General features: G+C 37.1%; 1 protein-coding gene across 3 annotated transcripts in view; it reads left to right on the plus strand.

Moving 5' to 3' along the window:
* Positions 1-24,556, plus strand: part of MIGA1 (mitoguardin 1) — a 104,641-nt gene that overhangs the window by 24,884 nt on the left and 55,201 nt on the right. For all 3 annotated transcript variants that reach the window (XM_042952276.1, XM_042952274.1, XM_042952275.1), the window contains exons 4-7: positions 1,134-1,270; positions 3,930-4,056; positions 7,216-7,349; positions 8,314-8,437. In XM_042952276.1, coding sequence (XP_042808210.1) covers positions 1,134-1,270; positions 3,930-4,056; positions 7,216-7,349; positions 8,314-8,437 — 522 coding nt within the window. The remainder of the gene's footprint in view (positions 1-1,133; positions 1,271-3,929; positions 4,057-7,215; positions 7,350-8,313; positions 8,438-24,556) is intronic.

Consider the following 24,556-nt stretch of genomic DNA (forward strand, 5'->3'; position numbering starts at 1 on the left):
TTTAAAAGACCTGTAGTTTTTGTTAGAGATATGGTACATATTGCCATGTTGTATCAATGACGATAACTTCTTGGGGCACCTGGATGGCTCAGTTGGTTAGTGTCTGACTTCGGCTCAGATCATGATATCACGGTTTGTGAGTTTGAGCCCCGCAATGGACTCTGTGCTGACAGCTCACAGCCTGGAGCCTCCATCGGATTCTGTGTCCTTCTCTCTCTCTGCCCCTCACCTGCTCAAATTCTGTCTCTCTCTTGAAAATAAAACATAAAAAAATTTTTAAAAAACCCAATAACTTCTTGAGCATGCTGAATTTCTTATTTTTAAAACTTTTAATTATTTTTAATTTATTATTTAGAGTATCATATGCTTTTGTGATTAATTTGTCCAGCAAATGATTAATGAATGACTATTTTGTGCCAAGTACAGTGAACATTACAGTAATGATGGCTCTCACTTAATGAGATCTTATTAGATCTCAGGCCTAGTGCTAAATGCTGTATATTCACTACATTATTTAACTTTTATAACAATTCTATGAATTAGGACTATATCCTGTGTTATTGTTTCCATTTTAGACATAAAGAAAATCGAGATAAGGAAAACTTAAGTGACCTGCTTAGGGTCATACACGTCCCAGGAATTGAATTGAGTAGTGTCTTAACTGTTGCATTAAGATAGACTGAGATACAATGTCGGCCATAGACGGATAGATAGATGGTTAGGGGATACAGAAAAAGAAAAAACTAATTACAATGTAATGCAATATGGACATGGTACAGATGTAATTCAGGAAAGGAAGTGCTTATATTTTGTTAATTTATAACTTGAAGATTCATAGTTGCCAGTATTTTAAACTGATTATAATAGGTCATTCAAATATCATATCAAATACCCTAATTAGATGAATGGTTTAGTCTTCATTTAGGAAGCATATTTTATCAGTGTTAAAAACAATTGTAAAGAGAGGTAGATTTTAATAATGCTGTACACTTAATAATTTACACAATTGAGGGAAATGTGTTTTAAAATTAGAAGCTTTCTGAAGGAATATAATGTAAACTTGGAAATTTTATCGGAAATTTGTCATTGGAGTTACTGATACTTCTAATATTATTGATATATTTGTTTGATAGGTTCAAGTTGTTCCAGTAGTAGACAAAATTTGACATTATCTTTAAGTTCTGCCAAAGACAAAGGATCTCAGTCTTGTAACTATGCTAATGGAGGACTTTTCAGTAAATACTCAGGTTCTGCACAGAGTTTAGCCTCCGTAAGTAAAGAAAAAAATTTATTATTTTATAGGTTTGTTTTTGTGTCTATTGTTATATATTGGTTTAAATGTTATATAATAATAGGGGCGCTTGGGTGGCTCAGTTGGTTAAGCATCCATCTCTTGACCTCAGCTCAAATCATGATCTCACAGTTCATAGGTTCAAGTTCTGCATCGGGCTCTGCACTGACAGTGTGGAGCCTGCTTGGGATTCTGTCTCCCTCCCTTTCTGCCCCTCCCCCACTTGCTCTCTTTCTCTCAAAATAAATAAAAATAAAACTTAAAAAAAGAAAAAAATTTTTTTAAATGTCATATAATTATAGATAGCTCTTAGTATGGAAAGAACCTTAAATCATCTTATTGAGTCTATTTTCTTTAGGCAAGTAAAACTTTCCTTTTGGTAAATAACCAGCCAGTTTGGTTCCAGCTTTCTTTAAGCAAGTGATATGGGTACGTGGGGTCCTGTAAGAATAGTGCTGATGTGGAAGTATTGCTTCAAACTAGATATTTCTGGGGCGCCTGTGTGGCTCAGTAGGTTGAACGTCCAACTCAATTTCCACTCAGGTCATGATCCCAGGGTCGTGAGATGGAGCCCTAGGTTGAGATCTGTGCTGAGTGTGAAGCCTGCTTAAGATTCTCTCTCTCTGTCTGTCTCTCTCTCTCTCTGTCTCTCTCTCTCTCTCCCTCCCCCCTCCCTCTCCCCCCTCTCCACCTCTCTCCCCCTCTTTCCCTTCCTCCCTCTCTCTCCCTCCCTTCCCCCACCCCTTTCCCCCACTTGCACTCTCTCTCTCTGTCTAAAATAGTAATTTAAAAAAACACAAAAAAATCTAAACAAAAAAAACTAGATGTTCTGCAAAAAAGCTGGAAGATACAGCCAGACTTTGTACTAGGTCACAAGATGATGAGCTTGCGTAGGTAAAAGTATGTGGCTTGCTGAAGCCAAGTGTGGAGTTCCTCGCCTTGTTCTTTGAAGCATTAATATAGTATTGATTGACAAGTGAGGAATAAAGTTAGTATTTTTTTTGACTTATTATGGTTTAAAAATTTTGTTAAATAGGTAGGATACATACTTGCTACTAAATAAAGAAGAGGCAAAAAAATGTACAGTGATAAATATGCTCCCTATCCTCTCGGTTCCCGTCCTTAGAGACAAACAACATCGGTAATTTCTTACATATATACCTCTGGGAGTGTATGTCTGTGCCATCATGTATTGTCATTATTTTAAATAGTTTATTAAACACCATATTCTGTACTTGGCTTCTCTGTTTTGTTGGAATATCTAGCTGCCCCATTCTTAAACATATTGAATTTTTAAAAGATGTTTATTTATTTTTATTTTTGAGAGAAAGTGTGTGTGTGCACATGCTCAAGCAAAAGAGGGGCAAAGAGACAGAGGGAGAGAGAGAATCTCAAGCGTGAGATGGAGCATGGGATCACGACCGGAGGCAAATCAAGAGTCAGACGCTTAATGGACTGAGCCACCCAGGTGCTCCTATATATTTTTAAGTAGGCTCCATGTCCAACTTGAGGCTTGAACTCACGACCCTGAGATTGAGAGTCCCGTGCTTTACTGACTGAACCAGCCAGGCACCCCAGGCTTAGACTTCTTAAAAAAAAAAGTTAACATTTATTTATTTTTGGGAGACAGAGACAGAATGTGAAGCAGGCTCAAGGCTCTGAGCTGGCAGCACAGAGCCCGACACAGGGCTCAAACTTGGAAACCACGAGATCATGACCTGAGCTGAAGTCACACTTAACTGACTGAGCCGCTCAAGGCACCCTTAAAATGGACAGAACTTGGGGGCACCTGGGTCACTCAGTTGGTTGAGCATCAGACTTCAACTCAGGTCATGAACTCAGGGTTTGCAGGTTTGAGTCCCACGTCAAGCTTGTGCTGGCAGCGTGGAGTCTGCTTTGGATTCTCTGGTCTCTCTCTCTCTCTGCCCCTTCCCCACTCCCACTTTCTCTCTCCCTCTCTCAAAAATAAATAAACATAAACGCAACAGGAATGGAGGGGTGGTGGCTCAGTCAGTTGAGCATACGACTTGAGATTCTTTGTCTCTTCCTTTCTACTTCTCTCCTTCGCTTTCTCTTGCATGCGCTCTCTCTCTCTCTCTCTCTCTCTCTGAAAATAAAAATAAAAAAAAGAAAAAGGACAGAATTGGAGGCAGAGACTTGGGAATCATCTACATAAAGATGACTGAAATGATTGGCTCAATGAACCTTGCTAGGGAAGGGAAGATGATAGAGGCTTTTCAATTTTAGTTATTGTTTAGCATAATCAGCACTGTTAATAATTTTTAAAATGGAAATAAGCTAGTTACCTCAAACCAGAGTAGGTGTGGATAAAATTTATAAGCAAATATTTAATAAAACAGTAAACTGTAAAAATAGCTGCTTGATTTCTAATGGAAATAACTGATTTTTGTTGGAAATATTCTTCTATTCGTGTATTTTTGAGCAAACAAAGGCTTAAAATACTTAGGGTCGTATGACTCCTAACTTTGAATATAATCAGATTTATTTGTTCAGGTGGGGATTACATGGGTTGTTTTACCTGGAATAGGATTTATATAAATAGTTTGTAAATATAAAAGATGGCAAAATACTGTCACAAAAGAGATTTTGAAGTCACTGCTGTCGATTTTAATTTTAGGTCCAGAGCGTCAATTCTTGTCATAGCTGTGCTTGTGGCAATTCTAACTCCTGGGACAAAGCAGATGAAGATGATGTTAAACTTGTTAATATTCCTGTGACCACTCCTGAGAACTTATACTTGATGGGTAGGAATAACATAATAATGTTTTAAGATGTTATGCTTACATTTAATGTGAAACTAAATAATGATGAATTGTTCTAAGGGAAGCAACGTAATTTTTAAATATTCTTGTATCTGTTGAATATGGTGTATATAATATAACCTATTTCTGGAGGACGCTCTAACGGATTACCACAAACTTGGTGTTTTAAGCAGCAGAAATGCATTCTTTCAGAGTGCTGGAGGCCAGAAGTCTGAAATCATTATCACTGGGCTGAAATCAAGGTATCATTAGAGCTATGCTTCCAACAACAATTCCTGTTTAGGAGAGTATCTGTTCCTTGCCCTTCCCAGCTTCTGATGGCTTCTGGCTTGTGGCTGTGTGATTCCAGTCTCTACCTCCCATCATCACCTCCTCTGTGTATATCAAATCTCCCTCTGCCTCTTATAAGGACAGTTGTGATTGGTTTTAGGCCCCACCAAATCCAGGTTATCTCCCCATGTTAAATTTCTTAATTAATTAATTTTAAGATTCCTTGATTCAGTCACATCTGTGAAGACCCCTTTTCTTTGTAAGGTAACGTTCTAGAGACTAGGACCTGATGCCTTTGGGTGGCTATTATTCAGTCTGTTTCACTCATCTAACCTGATCTCTTGGTTCTTATCTAATGAGTCTATCAGAGTCCACTTTATTTAATCTGTTTTTTATCTATCATTTGTATTAAAAAAAAATTTTTTTTAATGTTTATTTTTGAGAGACAGAGTGTGAGCATGGGAAGGGCAGAGAGAGAGAGTGAGACACAGAATCTGAAACAGGCTCCAGGCCCTGAGCTGTCAGTACAGAGCCTGATGCAGGGCTCGAACTCAGGAACAGCAAGATCATGACCTAAGCCAAAGTCAGATGCTTGATCAACTGAGCCATTCAGGTGCCCTGTATTCTTATATCCAGGAATGATTTTATAACAAAAAAAGGACTGTGTTTCACATCTTAGTATTCCTCTTGGCTTGACCAAGGAGCATGTCTAGAGAGTATCACTGGAGCCCAGAAAAAGAAAAAAGAATTGAATTAGGTTGAAATACTTTTTCAAATGCTTTTCTGTGTTGGCTACTTTATTTCAGGCTGTATTTCTTTTGATGGAAGTGCATACTAATTACAAAAACAAAACAAAAAAACTTTGATATAGCCCTGGCCAATGAACAGTAAAGGAGATAATGATTTGTAGAAGGACTGTGTACCTCTGAATATATTCCCACATTCTAGAGGAGTTAGACTGTATCATCTCCTGCAGTATCACCATAGTTATTCCTGCCTATGGGGAAAGATGTAAGAGTAGTTCTTTTGCCATCTTTTCCAAAGGTCTCTTGAGAATTAAGCTATGCCTTTGGATTACTTTAAGTCTAATAAACCTACACTAACAACTTCCGTTGGATTATTGGGAGTTAGAATTGTAGAGAAATAGAGCAAAACCAGAGAAGCTGCAGGGAGTCTCAGTATCATAGAATTAAGATTGGTAGAAGCCCTCTGGGTCATCTAATCACCCACCTATTATTTGAATTCCCTTTACAAGATTGATGGCATTAAAAGAATGTATTAGTGAAATATGTTTGAATTCCTGTTACAAAACTGAAGATATGTGGTGGTTTGGGCCCTGTGCTGCAACGAGGTGAGACACAATTCTTCCTGGGAGGCAGCTTTTATCTTTGGACTATTCTGTGATTACATCACTCTTCCTTAATGTTTACCCAAAATAATCAGATGGCTGGAGAGTAGATGGAGTGAGAAAAGGTTGAAGGAACTAGAATTGTAAAGCTTGGAGAAAGGAGAGTAGATGGTGATGTAATTAATTGTCTTTTAAGTGTATAGGTTTTTTAGAAGGAAGATCTACACAGCATTGGTTCTTCGCTATGGAAAATTACATTACATAAAAAGGAAAGGCGTGAGTTGTATTTAAATAACACTTTTTTTGTTTAGGGTTGTAGGTTCTTCAGAGAACTTGAAGAAATGATTTCAGAGGAGAGGTATTCCTTAACTACTATATATGGAAAACATCTTGAGAATGACTTGCCCAGATTAAGCAGCTTTGTTTTATTTGTTTGTTTATTTATTTTTAATTTTTATTTTAAGTAGGCTCCATGCCCAGTGTGGGGCTTGAACTCACATCCCTGAGATCAAGAGTTGCATGCTCTACTGACTGAGTCATCTAGGTGCCCCCAGATTAAGCAGCTTTTAAAGATCTTTTTCTTTTATATGTCTAGAAAAATTGAAGTTTTGAAATATTTTGGTTTTGTTTGAAGTACATAATTATTTTGGTAAGACTTTTTTTACTTGGAGAAAAAGAAGCACATACCTTTTTTTCCCACAAAAGCTGTGTATAGCTGAGGGGATATGAATTTCTACTTAGACTGTAACCCTTGTTTGGTTCTTGCAGTGGTCTTGTAGATTTTTAACTGACGCAGCAATTACTGTATTTATCCAAATCGACATAGCAAAACTTTATTCTAGACTTAGTATGCTATTTCTCCTTAGTTTTATTCTCTCTTTCTGACAACCTCTTATAAACCTGATAGCTTCTTAACAACTACTGTCTTCTATTTACCTAATTTTTAATATAGGTGGATATTTTGAAGGATAGTTGTGTGAATATAAAAATTAGTCATTGTTGGACTTTTGGTGAACGCATGATACTATTCTAGAAAAATCCCAAGCACTGTATATATTTGAGTTACTTTAAATAAAAGAAAACATATTGGTCATTTCTCTCTGATTTTTGGTTGGCTAGCACCATAGGCCTAGAAAATATTGAGAAATTAAAATTCTGCTATGAAGGGGCTCCTGTGTGGCTCAGTCGATTAAGTGTCCAACTCTTGATCTCAACTCAGGTCTTGATCTCAGAGTCATGAGCTTGAGCCTTGCATTGGATTCCATGCTCAGCGTGAAGCCTACTTAAAAATAAAATAATTATATAAAATAAATTATATAAAATAAATTATATAAAATAAAATAGAATAAAATAAAATAAAATTCTGCTATGAAATCAGGTGAGCATAAGATTATTCTGTAGTGCCAAAATTACAGTCAGACTATGCCATTGTTGATAACCATATGAAAAAGATTTCAGCCCCAAATGATTTTATTTTGGCATTGATTTTTTTTATTTACAATCATTCTGTTCTTAATTCATAGGTATGGAATTGTTTGAAGAGGCGCTACGTCGATGGGAGCAGGCTCTCACCTTTCGAAATAGACAGGCTGAAGATGAAGCCTGTAGTTCCATTAAATTGGGTGCAGGAGATGCCATTGCTGAAGAAAGTGTAGATGTAAGGGTGATTTGCCTGAGAGTGGCCTTTATAATAGTGGAAGAATTGAACAATGTTTAATGTTGATTCATTTTACTTGCTTTTTGTGGCATTTGAATTTTTTTTATGTTTATTTATTTTTGAGACAGAGAAACAGAACATGAGTGGGGGAGGGGCAGAGAGAGAGGGAGACACAGAATCTGAAACAGGCTCCAGGCTCTGAGCTGTCAGCACAGAGCCTGATGCAGGGCTCGAACCCACAAACTGTGAGTTCATGACCTGAGCTGAAGTTGGGCGCTTAACTAACTGAGCCACCCAGGTGCCTCTTTTTTGTGGCATTTAATACAATGGGTTTGTTTTCTCCCTTGGGACTAAGAGTGTATGTGTGGAGGGGTATGTCTTGTTGGGCTTTTTCTGTTCAGTTAGTTATTAAATCCCAAATTTGCAATTCATAATCAAGTTCCCTGATTTTCTAAGAATATATAGAATTATTGTGACTTCTAAAGGGATTTTTTAAAGCCTCGTTTTAATTAAGTGCCATTATATTCATAAAGGTTGCACAGAATTAGAGCTGGACTGATATTTACCAATCATGTCAGCTAGTGAGTCTCAAATTTCAGCATGCATTAGAATCATCTGAAAGGCTTATTAAAACAGACTTGAGTTTTTAATTCAGTGGCTGGGGTGGGGCCTGAGAATTTGCATTTCTAACAACTTCCTACATGATACTGATACTGCTGGTCAGGGATCTTACTTTGAGAACCCTGGTCGAATCCCACTCCTTAAGTTTATAGGTAGAGAAGCTGAATCCCTGAGAACTGGGGTGACTTGGCCAAAGGCACAGCCAGAATCCAGTGCTGTCACCACCCAATGGACCTTCCTCATAATCCACACTTTCTCTGTCTTTCATTTAAGAGTGGAAGGTATTGAGAATCTTAACATTAGAATCTAATATTTGCTGTGTGTACTTTTCTTCTCCTTGTAGGATATTATTAGTACTGAATTTATCCATAAACTTGAAGCTCTCCTGCAAAGAGCATATCGTCTCCAAGAGGAGTTCGAAGCTACCCTGGGGGCATCTGATTCCAATTCCCTTGTTAATGATATCGGTAAGATGGACATTTTATATGGTTTTTTAGGAAACGTGTGAATTTCTTCTTTAATATTCTTAGAATCATTGGGGCGCCTCGGTGGCTCAGTCAGTTGAGCGTCCGACTTCGGCCCAGGTCATGATCTCGTGGTCCGTGGGTGCGGGCCCCGTGTCGGGCTCTGTGCTGACAGCTCAGAGCCCGGAGCCTGTTTCGGATTCTGTGTCTCCCTCTCTCTCTGACCCTCCCCTGTTCATGCTCTGTCTCTCTCTGTGTCAAAAATAAATAAATATTAAAATAAAATTAAAAAAAAATTCTTAGAATCATTTAAGTGTATTAATATGATATGGTTACATATTTTTTGGAAAATAGTCAACAGAAAATGTTCTATCATATTTCCTGGTTTTTCTTTCAGTTTTATTTTTCTAGTGAACTTAATGCCCATAAGATATAATTTCGAGTGTGTAGGTAGGATTGTGACTTTGTTTTAAAATTACATTCTTTTTTTTTTTTTTTTTTAATGTTTATTTATTTTGAGAGAGAGAGCCTGTGCTTGTGCATGCAAGCAGGGAAGGGGCAGTGAGGGACAGAGAGAATCCCAAGCAGGCTCCACGCTCAGCACAAAGCCCCACATGGAGCTCAATCCCACAAACCGTGAAATCATGAGCAGAGCTGAAACCAAGAGTTGGATGCTAAACCAACACTCAGGCATCTGAGTGCCCCTAAAATTACATTCTAAGTGAAAGAATCCCAGTTCAAGTGTTGGAGAGAGGAAGAAAATAAACAGAAATATAAAAATGGGACAGAGACATGGCTCGAAAGTGTGCATGTAGCTCATGGCATACATTTAAAATATTTTAAGTAATTCTATTTGTTGGACTCCATTTAAAAATCTTTTTTTAATGTTTATTTTTGAGAGAGAGAGAGAGAGAGAGAAAGAGAGAGTGGGAGGGACAGAGAGAGAGAGGGAGACACAGAATCCGAATGAAGCAGGCTCCAGACTCTGAGCTGTCAGCATAGAGCCTGACGCAGGACTCAAACTCAAGAACCGTGAAATGATGACCTGAGCTGAAGTCAGACGTTTAACTGACTGAGCCACCCACATGCCCCATCTTCGACCCCATTTTAATTGCAAGCGAGATTTTGATATCAGCAGTTGGGGCATGCATTAATATATGCAATTACCCTTGTTTCCTATTTTATTTTATTTATTATTTTTTAAAATTTATTTTTTAATGTGTATTTTTGAGAGAGAGAGAGAGTTTATTTTTGAGAGAGATTCTGTGTCTCCGAAGCAGGCTCCAGGCTCTGAGCTATCAGCCTGATGTGGAGCTTGAACTCATGAACTTTGAGATCATGACCTGAGCCAAAGTCGGACGCTCAACTGACTGAGCCAACCAGGTGCCCCCCTTGTTTCCTATTTTAAAGAGAAAAAAACTTTGAAAAGACTTTTTGAGTGAAATCTTCAAAGGAAAGAATAATTAAAATTTCTTCCTTAAATTCTGTAAATGCTCCAAAGAATGAAGTAAGACAAGATTATATTGCATCTCTTTTTGGCAAAAATAATTTTTTTTTTTTAATTTGAGGAGAATTGTTATATTCTTATAAGGAATAAAAATAGTTAGGGAGTGGGGTGCCTGGGTGGCTCAGTTGGTTAAGCGTCCAACTTCAGCTCAGGTCATGATCTCGCAGTTCATGAGTTTGAGCCCTGTGTCAGGTTCTGTGCTGACAGTTCAGAGCCTGCAGCCTGCTTCCAATTCTGTCTCTCCCTCTCTCTCTGCCCCTCCCCCACTTGCGCTCTGTCTCTTTTTCTCTCTCAAAAATAAGTAAACATTAAAAAAATTTTTTTAATAAAAAAATAGTTAAGGAGTGTTAAGTTTTTCCACATTTTTTTCTGAACATAATATACTAAAAGTGGCTGCATTTTGAAATACTTAGGTATCTATGTATTTTGAATTTAGGTAAAAGATTTTATTTGTATTAGAATTAAGAATTACTGTTTAGGGGTACCTGGCTGGCTCAGTTGGAGGAGTGTGTGACTCTTGATCTTGAGGTCATGAGTTCGAGCCCCTTGTTAGGTGTAGAGATTACTAAAAAAAAAAAAACAAAAAAACTTAAAAAGAATTGCTCTGTATATGTCATAATGTTATACGAGGCCTCTTTGTATTAATTTTGTTCTTTGCTCTTTCATTCTATATTGTCACTAAAATTATTCATTAGACTTGAGTGTTTTTTAACAGTTGCTCTGCTCTTATCATGGGCATAATGTTTTGACATGTGGAAGTTACAGGCCAGGAAAAAGTAGACAGTATTCATGTCAACAAATAGAATTTGCCAATGCCTTCTTTTTATATTTGTTTCTTTCTATACAGTTCCTTTTGTAACTTACTAGAATGACATTGTAGAAAGAACAGAGAGAAGGAATTTTAAAAGAATTCAAGTGTAACAGCGGGAGTGGAACAACTGGAAAAGATAGGAGGGTGGTTATGTGGCAAGGATGACCATAGAGAAAAAGGAGTAGGAAAAAATTATAAATATAAGGAGAGGAGAGGAAAAGGGCCCCAAGGCTTAATGTCTTATTCTGGGAATGGAGGCTTTATCCTCACTGTTCTAATTATCTACCTGCATTTTCCTGGCTCATGGTAAGGATCATGTAGGTGTGTAGTTCTTGCACTTGTTACAATTTAATGTGCATCTCAGATTTGGCATGCCTAAAGTTTCTTTTTCTACTGACCATGGTGGTTGGCAAAGTCCATCTCTGATTTCCTAGTTTATCAGGTTATAAAAATTTCTTAGCACTGGCCCGGAAGGTCTGCTTTGGATACACACTGCTTCTAGATAAGAAGTTCCCTAGGCAAATGGCTTAATTTCTGGGACCTAACTTTAAGTTGTTTCTGAGTAAATTGTTATTAATTTAGAACCCTAAATGGATAGGATTTCTAGAGGAGACCCATAATTAAATCATAAAATTTGATTAGCTTACGTTTGGAATAAGAAGTTCCCATCCTGGGCTGTCACAACCTTCTAAGCTGCCTGGCTTTTCCCTGCAGCCATGCAGTGCTTTGGCCTGTTATTGCACTGGAGATTCCAGTTGACATGATGCTGTATTATTATCTTCCTTCTTGGCAGTTTTTTAGATATTGTTCTATTATTGCTAATTTCTGTTTTTGAACTTCTGGATGAAAGAGCTCAATCTATGGTCAAGATTCTGGTAGGGGAGTAGCTCTGTTATATCTGTTCATTGATATTAATCAAAATTGCTTAGAAGTCAGTTAGCTCTCCTCATTTTCTAAATTCAAATTCATTTTGCACATTTAATTTATATTGGGAGGCAACTTATAGCTAGTAGTCATAAATAAAGAGGTTAATAAATGCCTTCAGAGGTTCAGTAGTGAATTTAAACCAAGTATTGATCTAGCGTCAGTGAATACTTCACTGTTCTGGAATTTGCTTTGTCTTATTTGATGAAATTAAAATTTTTTTCTCTTAAGAATTTGATAGATTTTCAAGGTTGGAAGATTTCTCAGTCGTAATCTAATTTATCTCCTTTCCCTTTTGTCCCCTGTACTTCATAACTAACACACACCATTGCTTGCAGGTTACCATGTGCCAAGCGCTTTGCTGAGCACTTACATAAGAGAAGCACTACACTGAGTGAAAGTTATCTTACTTAATCATCACAAAAACTTTCATAAGATAAATATAGTTATCATCCTCATTTTTCAGATGGGGAAAGAGAGGGAAGGAGATACTGAGTAACTTCCCTAGAGTTGCATGGGAAAGCCAAGATTTGGAGCCAGGCAGGCTAACTTTAGAATTCATGTTCTGAACCACCATACGACATTGCCTCACCAATTTGTAAGACAGATACCTTGTTTATAGCAGCACTCTCAACAATAGCCAAATTATGGAAAGAGCCTAAATGTCCATCAACTGATGAATGGATAAAGAAATTGTGGTTTATATACACAATGGAATACTACGTGGCAATGAGAAAAAATGAAATATGGCCTTTTGTAGCAACGTGGATGGAACTGGAGAGTGTGATGCTAAGTGAAATAAGCCATACAGAGAAAGACAGATACCATATGGTTTCACTCTTATGTGGATCCTGAGAAACGTAACAGAAACCCATGGGGGAGGGGAAGGAAAAAAAAAAAAAAAAAAAGAGGTTAGAGTGGGAGAGAGCCAAAGCATAAGAGACTGTTAAAAACTGAGAACAAACTGAGGGTTGATGGGGGGTGGGAGGGAGGGCAGGGTGGGTGATGGGTATTGAGGAGGGCACCTTTTGGGATGAGCACTGGGTGTTGTATGGAAACCAATTTGACAGTAAATTTCATATATTAAAAAATAATAAAATAAATTTAAAAAAAAGTGAAAAAAAAATAAAAATAAAAAAAAAATAAAAATCCAAAAAAAAAAAGACAGATACCTTCCTTGAATAGGATGGTTGACTGTGAACTCTGTGAGCAGAGCGTGCCTACTGGCAAAGTTCACTCTGGGAAATGTAATCTTGGAGCAGGGAGCCTGGAACCCCACAGCTGCCAAAGTAAGGAAGCATTTCTTGTGATATTTATTTAGTGTGGATCTTCCTTTCCTTAAAACATTTTTCCTTCTTCCAAATCTGTGTGGGGATCTGACGTTAACTCTTGTGTCTTTCTTTACTCCTCTCTCAGGCGCTTTTGGGCACTCTAGACAGATTCCACTCATTTTGTAGAAGGAAGTTATCAAGGTTTAATTCAAGAACAAAAGAAGAGAGCTACCCTTCTTACCTGATGGAAATAGTGCCAGATGAATTTAAAGTTTTATTTATTTATTTTTGTTAGTGATCTCTACACCTAACGTGAGTCTTGAACTCACAACTCTGAGATGAAGAGTTGCCTGGTCTTCCAACTGAGCCAGCCAGGCACCCCCAGTACCAGCGGGATTTAGTGTAGTGCTTTAATGATTACTGTAATGGATTACCCTTTGGCCTGTATCTGCATAATAAATGAAAGCAGACTCCAGATTCACACTAACTGGATTCAAGTCGTGGCTTCACCATTGATTAGCTGTGTGATTATATAACTTGTCTAAATGTCAGCTCTCTTATCTGAAAAATGGGCATATAATACCTATTTTCAAAATAATTATGAGCATTAAATGAAATAATACAATAAAAGTGCTAGGTACAGGGTAACAGTGTTTATCGGCTCGGAATTTGGACCCTCTCTGGGACACTCAGGAAGGCTGTGGGGTTTTTGTTGTTGTTCTTATTCCACCTGCCTTATCCTGTATTTGCTAATTTCAAGGTAGTCATTAAAATTTCTTGTCCACCGATACCCTTTTCATGTTTTCCAGTGATGCTATAATTTTCCTCATTAAAAAAAAAAAAAAATTTTTTTTTTTAAGTCACTTTCAATGGGCCTTTGGGAAAAAGGAGAAGTAAATGCCTATGCTCTACATCTTGAAGTAGAAATTCTGGACATTAGGGGCTCCTAGGTGCCTCAGTTGGTTGACTGTCCAACTTTGGCTCAGGTCATAATCTCATGGTTCATGAGTTCAAGCCCTATATCTGGCTTGCTGCTGTCAGCACAGAGCCCAGTTCAGATCCTCTCTCCCCTCCTCGCTCTCTGCCCCTCCCCCACTCATGCTCTCTATCAAAAACAAATAAACATTAAAAAATTCTGGACATTATAATCACAGAGCCCAAGGACTACATTAGCTTTTCTAACACTGCTAGTGTTGAACTTACAGTTACTGAAACTTCTAAGTTTTTCTTTATTATTGTTAGATTTATTATTGGTAAACCATATCTTCCCTCATTTGTTCCTGTGCAGTTGTTTTTCTGGGTACAAGTTTTAGATGTTGTATTTATTATTCTTACTAAATTGTCACTTCTGAATCATAATTCTGAATTGTTAACATAGTTTATTTTTTTAATTTAATTTACTTTTTAATTTATATCCAAGTTAGTTAGCATATAGTACAACAATGATTTCAGGAGTAGATTCTTTAATGCCCCTTACTCATTTAGCTCATCACCGCTCCCACAACCCCTCCAGTAACCCTCTGTTCTCCATATTTAAGAGTTTCTTATGTTCCCCTCCCTGTTTTTATATTATTTTTGCTTCCCTTATGTTCATCTGTTTTGTATCTTAAAGTTCCCATATGAATGAAGTCATATGATCTTTGTCTTTCTCTGACTAATTTCACTTAATATGATACCCTCAAGTCCCATTCAAGTAGTTACAAATGGCAGGATTTCATTCTTTTTGATTGCCGAGTAATACTCCCTTTGTGTGTGTGTGCGTGTGTGTGTGTGTGTGTGTGTATACTGCATCTTCTTTATCCATTCATCCATCAGTGGACATTTAGGCTCTTTCCATACTTTGGCTATTGTTGATAGTGCTACTATAAACACTGGGATGCATGTGCCCTTTTGAAATAGCATACCTGTATCCCTTGGATAAATACTTAGTAGTGCAATTGCTGGGTCGTAGGGTAGTTCTATCTTTAATTTTTTGAGGAAGCTCCATACTGTTTTCCAAAGTGGCTGCATCAGTTTGCATTCCCACCAGCAGTGCAAAAGAGATTCTCTTTCTCCGCATCCTCACCAACATCTGTTGTTGCCTGAGTTGTTAATGTTAGCCATTCTGACAGGTGTGAGCTGATATCTCATTGTGGTTTTGAGTTGCATTTCCCTGATGATGAGTGATGTTGAGCATTTTTTTCATGTGTCGGTTGGCCATCTGGATGTCTTCTTTGGAGAAGTGTCTATTCCTGTCTTTTGCCCATTTCTTCACTGGGTTATTTGTTTTTTGGGTGTTGAGTTTGAGAAGTTCTTTATAGGTTTTGGATACAAACCCTTTATCTGATATGTCATTTGCAGATATCTTCCCCCATTCTGTCAGTTGCCTTTTAGTTTTGCTGATTGTTTCCTCCACTGTGCAGAAGCTTTTTATTTTGATGAAGTCCCAATAGTTCATTTTGCTTTTGTTTCCCTTGCCTCCAGAGACATGTTGAGTAAGAAGTTGCTGCGGCCAAGGTCAAAGAGGTTTTTGCCTGCTTTCTCCTAGAGGATTTTGATGGCTTCCTGTCTTATATGTAGGTCTTTCATCCATTTTGAGTTTATTTTTGTGATGGTATAAGAAAGTGGTCCAGGTTCATTCTTCTGCATGTCGCTGTCCAGTTTTCCCAGCACCACTTGCTGAAGAGACTGTCTTTATTCCATTGGATATTCTTTCCTGCTTTGTCAAGGATTAGTTGGCCATACGTTTGTGGGTCCATTCTTGGGTTCTCTATTCTGTTCCATTGATCTGAGTGTCTGTTTTTGTGCCTTCATAGTTTAGATTTTGATTTGGTATCCCTTTCAGCTGTGAGTCTCTAGTGTTGTCAGTTTGGTCTAGTTGGTCACTGGTGCTCTTGTTGAAAGCATTAACAAAAAATATTTCAAGGAAAGCTTAGAACACTCAGAACACTTCTGACACCAGATGTGTTGTTTTCAATATCAAGCAATCCTCCAATTCTCTGTAGATACCAACTAGATGTCCTACAGTCTAATTCAGTTCTGACACTAACTTCCCAGTTTACACAGACCCCACAGATGAAGGGCTCTGCCTCACAAGATTGCCTTCCACTCACATGCCAGTCACAAGTCCATGTTTCCCATATTTCTGGAATCAGGAGTTCCCACAATTCCCTCCTTAAGCTTGACAGTTTGTTAGAACAGCTCACAGAACTTAGGGAGACACTTTACTATCACCAGTTTATTATAAAAGGTATAACTCAGGAACAATCAAATGAAAGAGATACATAGGGCAAGATATGAGGAATAGGCATAGAGCTTTTATGCCCTCTCCAGGTGCACAAGCCTCCACACCTCGATGTGTTCACTAACTTGGCAGCTCTCTGGACCCTAGTTTAGTCTCCATTTTGTAGGCACAGTTGATTAGATCATCAGCCATTGGTGACTAATGTGATCCTCACCTTTTCTCCCCTCAGGGATCTGGTTTGGAGCTGAAAGTTCCAATCTTTTACTTATATGGTTGGTTCCCTTACAACCATCCCCCACCTCCAAGAGTCACTCATTAGCATAAATTCTGGTATGGTTGAAAGGAACTTATTATGGATAACAAAGACACTTCTCTCACCTCCATCACTTGGGAAATCCTAAGAGTTTTCGGAGCTCTATGCCTGGAATTTGGACTACATATATACTATTTTGTCAATATCATATCTTAAAGTGGACAGAGTCAGAGATCTGGGACAGATACTTCCAAGTTGTCTTAGATCACTTAAGACACTTGGTAGTTCAACCAGCTATAGGTTCAACTGATTCTTCTTTCTCATTTTTTTCATGTTGATCACTAAAAGATTATAGAAGACTTTGTTATATATCATGTCAAAATGAATGTGTACTTATATACTTAACCAGTAGTTTAGGAAAATGTAAAAAATTTTTTTTTAAAAGAGGCTGATATCAATTCATATTTTTTGAGAAATATTGCAGATACTGAACTATTTTGTAGGTGAATATTTGCTATCAAGTATTTATGATTGGTTTTATACTCACTTGCAAATCATCTTCATTTTAGAAGTCACACGTGTCAGGTTTTTATTAACTATAGTAGAACCTCAGCAAAACTTATTTCACTAATTTGGAGTTCAAAACATAAACAAGGACTCTGCATAATTTTACATAGGTACTACCTATAGTAGTCTGCCTGGTTAATGTTGTGGACAAGATTATGAAGAGGACGGTTTAAATCCTCCTCAGCATGATTCTTTCAGTATGTTTAAAATAGTCTTAGCATTTTTCCTTTAGGTAATTTTGTGTTTATTGAAAGTAGATTAAATCTGTTCTCTTTTTTAAAAATAGCAGATCCAAAAACCTTTCGAGTTGTTGGTATTATGAGTTATTTGGTTACTTTACATAGGTGAGGTTGGTAACAGTTTAATAAATGTATAGTATGATTCTTTAAAAAAATTTTTTTTAACATTTATTTATTTTTGAGAGAGAGATGGAGACACAGCATAAGTTGGGGAGGGGCGGAGAGAAAGGGAGACACAGAATCTGAAGCAGGCTCCAGGCTCTGAGCTGTTAGCATGGAACCTAATGCGGGGCTTGAACCCACAAACCGGGAGATCCTGACCTGAGTTGAAGTCGGACGCTTAACCACCTCAGCCTTCCAGGCACCCCATGTAGAGTATGATTCTAATACTGGATTATGGTAATGGCTGTACAAGTCTATAATTCATTTACTAAAACTCATTGAATTGTACATTTAAAAGGAGGAAATTTTATGGTATGTAAATTATACTTCAGTAAAGCTGTTAAAAATACAGTATGGTTCTTGTTAAGCTAATTTTAAGTAAGTTTTCATGAGTTTGAATTAGTTTGAATTAGCAAAATATCACTTTATACTAAAAATTTCAAATAATGCAAATCCCAAAAACTTCAAAAAAATTAATCATGAATCACTTAGTTACAAAGCTGTGGGCCTGGTGAATTTTAAACTGTTTGCTCTAGGTGGTGCCACCTCAGCTGGTAACTAGAAATACTGAGTATCATTTGTACATGTTCTGTGAACCATCCTATGAACCACACTATGAAAACTTCTGCAAGTGGTTTTAGTAATTCTGATGTTATTTTTACTGCTATTGTTAAATTTAGTCTTTTTTATATTTTGTAATATTGTCACCCAAGTGGTTATTAAATTTTAGGAATACTGAAACTGATGATATTCTTGCTGTTAATTTAGTACTGAGCATGCTGGAAATTTGGCACTAATGCTGAAAAAAATAAAAGAGCAGAATTAATAGCAAAAGCACTTTTTTAAAAAAAATTAAAAACTTCTGACAACCTGGTCTGACATCACAACCACTAATGTACTTCTAAGCCAAGCTGTCATTTTTTTTATAATAGGAAATACTTTTGATATTTGGGAGGAAATAGTGATGCAAAAAATTTTCTTACAAATACTGCAAATGTTTTAAAAGCATTTTTTTTCTTTAAAGTTGATTTGAGAGAGAGAGAGAGAGCAAGCATGAGTGAGGAAGGGGCAGAAAGAGAGGGAGAGAGAAAATCCCAGGCAGGCTCCACACTCAGTGCAGAGACTGATGCAGGGCTCAATCCCATGAGTGAGAATCATGACCTAAACCGAAATCAAGAGTTGGTTGCCACCGACTGAGTCACCCAGGCACCCTAAAAGCACTCTTAAAAACTGTTTTAATTGTAATCATTTACTGTGCTTTAAACCTATGCTTGAAAAAAGAAATACAGCACAGTAGTTGTCTACTTCAACCCCTTTTATATTTGGATTAGGAAAATACCTTTGGATTAGGCAAGGTTTTAAGGCATGAATTCCTTGCATAAAATGTAATCACTCCTTATTCTCTAATTCATCTTTTCCTGTGTTCTGTACTGGTATTTCCTTAACCATTCTGAATTGGTAAATCATTATTGGATGTACAGTTGACCTTGAACAACACAGTTTCACTTATACACAGATATTTTTCAATAAGTATAGCACTGTACTATAAATGTATATTATTTTCCTTATGATTTTTTAAATAACATTTTCTTTTCTCTAGTTTTATTGTAAAAATGCAGTACATAATATATATAACATACAAAACGTGTGTTAATCAGCTGTTCATATTATCTGTAAGGTTTCTGGTCCACAGTGTGCTATTAGTAGTTAAGTTTTGGGGTAGTCAAAAGTTATATGCAGATTTTTTACTGTGTTGGGGGGTTAGCACCCCTAACCTTTACATTGTTTAAGGGTCAACTCTATTTCTATATGTGCTCTTACACATCAAAAGTTTATTTAGGGCTTAAACAATAGTTATTTGTTCAGTTATTCCTACTATAAAATGAAGATTTGAGGGGAGCCTGGGTGGCTCAGTCAGTTAAGCGTCTGACTTTGGCTCAGGTCATGATCTCTCAGTTCATGAGTTCAAGCCCCACGTCAGGCTCTGTGCTGACAACTGGATCCTGGAGCCTGCTTCAGATTCTGTGTCTCCTCCTGTCTCTGCTCCTCTCATGGTCTGTCTCTGCCTCTTGATAATAAATAAACATTAAAAAATAAAATAAAATGAAGATTTGAATTCTCTAATAATAAAAAAATGTTTTCCTTCTTCCTTATTGAGGCTCTTCAGTCTCAATAAATGCAAGGTATTGAAATCACTAGAGGGCAGCATATTATATCTACATATTAAAAGCCAATGACTCATAAATGCCATTCTGTGCTGCTCCTCTCACTGGAAGTTAAATTTAGGTCACCACGTTTTTTTCTGGCATGTTTTGTATACACCTGCTACTGTAACTCAGAGTAAGAGCATGAAGATGATGCACAGACTTGAAATAACATTAGTGTAAATTTCCATTAGTATACAAGTTCTAGCTAACAGCATCTGTAAATGTTATGCTTATATACAATTTTTTTAGAGAATTGTTAAATTATAATTTAGTTATTGTAATTTTTGAAGGTTCAACCAAAAAACGCCAATATGGTTTCAATTTTAGACAGTATAGTTTAATGGTTAAGAGCATAAGTCTTCGGAGTTAAGCAGACGTGGGTTCAGATCCTGGCTCTAGCACTCTTACTAGCTAAGAAACGTAAGCAAGCCTTGACCTTTCTTAGACTCAGCTTCTTCATCTGTAAGATGAAGGTCTACATTAGGATCAACTTCATAGAATTGTGAAGATTAAGTGAGATCACATGTATCATTGTATTTATTTTTTCTTCCTTTTCAAGTCTTATTTAAATTCCAGCTAACATACAGTGTAATACTAGTTTCAGGTGTAGAATTTAGTGATTCATCAATTACATTGTAATACCCAGTGCTCATCACAACAAGTGCCCTCCTTAACCCATCACCCATTTAACGTCCCATTGTCCACCTCTCCTCCAGTAACCCTCAGTTTGTTCTCTATAGTTAAGAGCCTGTTTTCTGGTTTGCCTCTCTTAACATGTTAATGATAACATGTATTATCATTTTAACATGGGCACATGGTAAATGCTTATTATCTGTTCATATTCTAGTTATAGTCTAGCATTTTTATGAGACCAAAGATTATATTAAAGTTGCATGGTTACAGGTAGATTGGTGTCACATGTTCCTAACTTGTTTTACAATGATATTGTTCAGTCATATTCTCCAGGCAACATTCATTGTTTTGGGGAATTAATTTGGTTTTTCTCACGTTATAGTGGTAACTTAAATTTGCATTTCCTGAAACAAGGTATTTATCATGTTTAAAATTATTTATTTGAGAAAGTAAAGAAGATACTCTTTATAAATATACTTTGTCTCTGTGTTAGAAAAGAAAATGCCATCCTGAAGGACAAATACTTTGCAAAACTATTTATTCTAGATATAGCTAAGATTACAAGGTTTCTTTGATTCCTGATCTTGACATATGCATAGGAGAAAAACAAAAAGTGGTAATGGATATTCTTTTTGCTAGCATATACAATTATTTAGCAAATTCTCTTGATTCTGACTCCATAATATAGCTCTCATTCATTCTCTTTTCTGTGCACCCTCATTAAATTTTGCTTGGATTTGGGGGTACCTGGGTGGCTCAGTCAGTTAAGTGTCCGACTTTGGCTCAGGTTATGATCTCACTGTTCGTGGGTTAGAGCCCTGCATTGGGCTCTGTGCTGACTGGTCAGAGTCTGGAGCCTGCTTCAGGTTCTGAGTCTCCCTCTCTTTGCCCCTCCCTCACTCACATTCTCTCTCTCTCAAATAAATAAACATTAAAATAATTGTTTTGCTTGGATTTAAAAAAAAATTTTTTTTAACGTTTATTTATTTTTGAGACAGAGAGAGACAGAGTATGAACAGGGGAGGGGCAGAGAGAGAGGGAGACACAGAAGCCGAAACAGGCTTCAGGCTCTGAGCTGTCATCACAGAGCCTGACACAGGGCTCAAACTCATGGACCACGAGACATGACCTGAGCCGAAGTCGGACGCTTCACCGACTGAGCCACCCAGGCGCCCCATGTTTTGCTTGGATTTAATATTCTCCTAATTGGGTTCCTTCCTCCAGTCTCTCTCCCCACTTTGGTACATATACACCTTGTTTCTAGAGTTATCTTCTTGGTGCAAAACTTCCATCTTGTCACTCGCAGGTTCTCAGTAGCTTTCTGACCTGTTTATCTTACTTTCTCCCATATATTCTAGCCAAAGTGAACAAAGTCTCTTCCAGAACTGAAATTCTTTTCTAAGATTTTAGTTGTATAATCAACTCCAGGTTTTTAGTAAATTTTTGTTTTTCTTTTTGCATTCTTTTTCTGATACTGTTCCTTTGCATGGTTCAACATGCTCTGAAGCATTTTTTCTGCCTCTAGAACACAGCTTTGTTCAAAACTACTTCCTCTGTGTATTTTTCTCTGCTTTTCCAACCAGGGGAAACCCCTCATACCTTTCTCTGTTCCATGATAATAGCATATGTTGTTCTTAGTGGTACCATGTAAAGACTTATCAGTCTCTCTGATTTCTGAATAAATTGAGAACACAAAAAGAACCTGATGTTGATTATACAATAGTATTAACTTTATTTAGAACTTTTATTGCTAATGTCTGAATTGGAAAATGTGGTGAGACTTCCTGCACTGTCCTTACTTCACCTCAAAAAATTGTCTGGAGGGTGCCTGGGTGGCTCAGTCAGTTGAGTGTCCAACTTCGGCTCAGGTCATGATCTCATGGTTCATGAGTTTGAGCTCTACATCAGTCTCTCTGCTGTCAGCATGGAGCCCGCTTTGCATCCTCTGTCCCCCTCTCACTTTGCCCCTCTCTGCTTGCACACTTTCTCTCAAAATTAAATAAAACCTTAAAAGAAACTCTCTGGAGAAGAGCTGTGAATGCAAAGAAAATGCCTAGCACACTTAGCCAGTTGCATACGGAATTGCCTGCCTTATAATCCCTGCCAATTTTGTCCAGTTCAGGAGAGTGAGATCCAGCACCAAAGTGATGGGTTTGCAGACCTACACCTTTCTCTAGAAGACTTGAGAAAGAACTAACATGACTGCACACCAAGAGCCATGCAGTGAACAATGACTTTATCTTATTTTCTTCTGTTTAATAGCACTCAGGTTCTCAGCATTAGCTAGGTTACTCTTCCCATCAGAAAGAACAAATAAAGAGGTGAAAGGAGCAACGTAAAGTGTAAAACCAGTATAGCTTCTTCCTGGAGAATGGAGTGGGAGTCCCATATGAAATATGAAGTTGTGGGAGGTTTAATGGTTTTCTTTGTGGAATTGGTTACTTCTGACAGTAAATTATAATTATTTATGTACGCATCCAGTCTCTGATTTTAGACCATAACCTCCTTGTGGGCAGATGGAGTATTTAATTCTGTTCTTTTCAGTGCTGATACTGTGGCTTCACTGTAGTATAGTCAGTGGTCTAAGGGTCTTGACAAAATGTTCATCAGAATCCCTTCTGTAGCTTTTCAACAACATGGATTGGCCTAGGCCCAATAAATTGGCCTAAGCAAGGCCCATTCCTAGGCCTTGCTCCACATCTGCTGAATTTGAAACTTTGGGGTTAGGATTGTGAAATACATTCATATTTCATAGTTCAGTAGATGATTCTCATGTGCATTTCTGTTTAAGAGGTCTTCATTAATTAATTTTACCATATTTATCAATCTTTCCATTACAATTTGCACTTTTTGTGTATTGTTTAGAAGATACAAAGAGAATTGTTTTGTATTTTCTTTGGCAAGTTTTAAAGTTTTGATTTAAAAAACATTTTTAATATACAGTGTTATATTAGTTCCAGGCATACAATATAGTGATTCAGCAATTCTGTACATGATTCATTGTTCATTATGATAAGTGTACTGTTAATCCCCTTCACCTATTTCACCTATTCTCCCTCCCCCCTTCCCTCTGGTAACCATTAGTTTGTTTTCTGTAGCTAAGAGTGTGTTTTTTGGTTTGTCTCTTTTCTTTGTATGTTTCTTAAATTCCACACATGAGTGAAATCGTATGTATTTGTCTGTCTGACTTATCTAGCATTATAGTCTCTAGATCCATCCATGTTGTTGCAAATAGCAAGATTTCATTTTTTATGGTTCACTAATATCCCATTGTATATAAACTACCTCTTCTTTATCGATTCCTCTATCAGTAGAGAGTTGGGCTGCTTCCATAATTTGGCTATTGTAAATAATATTGCACTAAATATAGGGGTGCATATATCTTTTCGAATTAGTGTTTTCATATTCTTTGGGTAAATACCTATTGGTGGAATTACTGGATCCTATGGTAATTCTATTTTTAATTTTTTGAGGAACTTCCACACTGTTTTCCACAGTGGCTGCACCAGTTTGCATTTCCACCAACAGAGCACAAGGGATCCTTTTTCTCCACATCCTCGCCAACACGTGTTGCTTCTTCTGTTTTTTATTTTAGTCATTCTGACAGGTGAGAGGTGATATCTCGTTGTGGCTTTGATTTTCATTTCCCTGATGATGAATGATGTTGAGCATCTTTTCATGTGTCTGTTGTCCATCTGGCTGTCTTCTTTGGAGAAATGTTTGTTCACGTCTTCTGCCCATCTTTAATTGGATCGTGTTTTTTGGTGTTGAGTTGTATAAGTTCCTTCTATATTATGGATACTAACCCTTTATCATGTATGCTATTTGCAAATATCTTATACCACTCAATAGGTTGTTTCAGTTTTTTGGTTTTGTTGATTGTTTTATTGTTTGTTTGTTTGTTTGTTTTGCTTTTTGCTGTGCACAAGTTTTTTATTTTGATGTAGTCCCAATAGTTTATTTTTGCTTTTGTTTCCCTTGCCTCATGAGGCATATCTAGAACAATGTTGCTATGGCCAATGTCACAGAATTTATTGCCTGTGCTCTCTTCTAGGATTTTTATGGTTTCAGGCTTCACATTTAAGTGCTTAATCCATTTGAGTTTATTTTTGTGAATGGTGTAAGAAGGTGGTCTGGTTTCATTCTTTTGCATATAGCTGTCCAGTTTTCTGAACACCATTTGTTAAAGAAACTGTCTTTTTCTCATTGGATATTCTTTCCTGCTTTGTCAAATATTAATTGGCCATATAATTGTGCATTTACTATTGGGTTTTCTCTCCTGTTTTTGTTGATCTATGTGTCTATTTTTGTGCCAGCACCATACT

The sequence above is a fragment of the Panthera leo genome, chromosome C1, assembly GCF_018350215.1.
Source record: "Panthera leo isolate Ple1 chromosome C1, P.leo_Ple1_pat1.1, whole genome shotgun sequence".
Lineage (NCBI taxonomy): Eukaryota > Metazoa > Chordata > Mammalia > Carnivora > Felidae > Panthera > Panthera leo.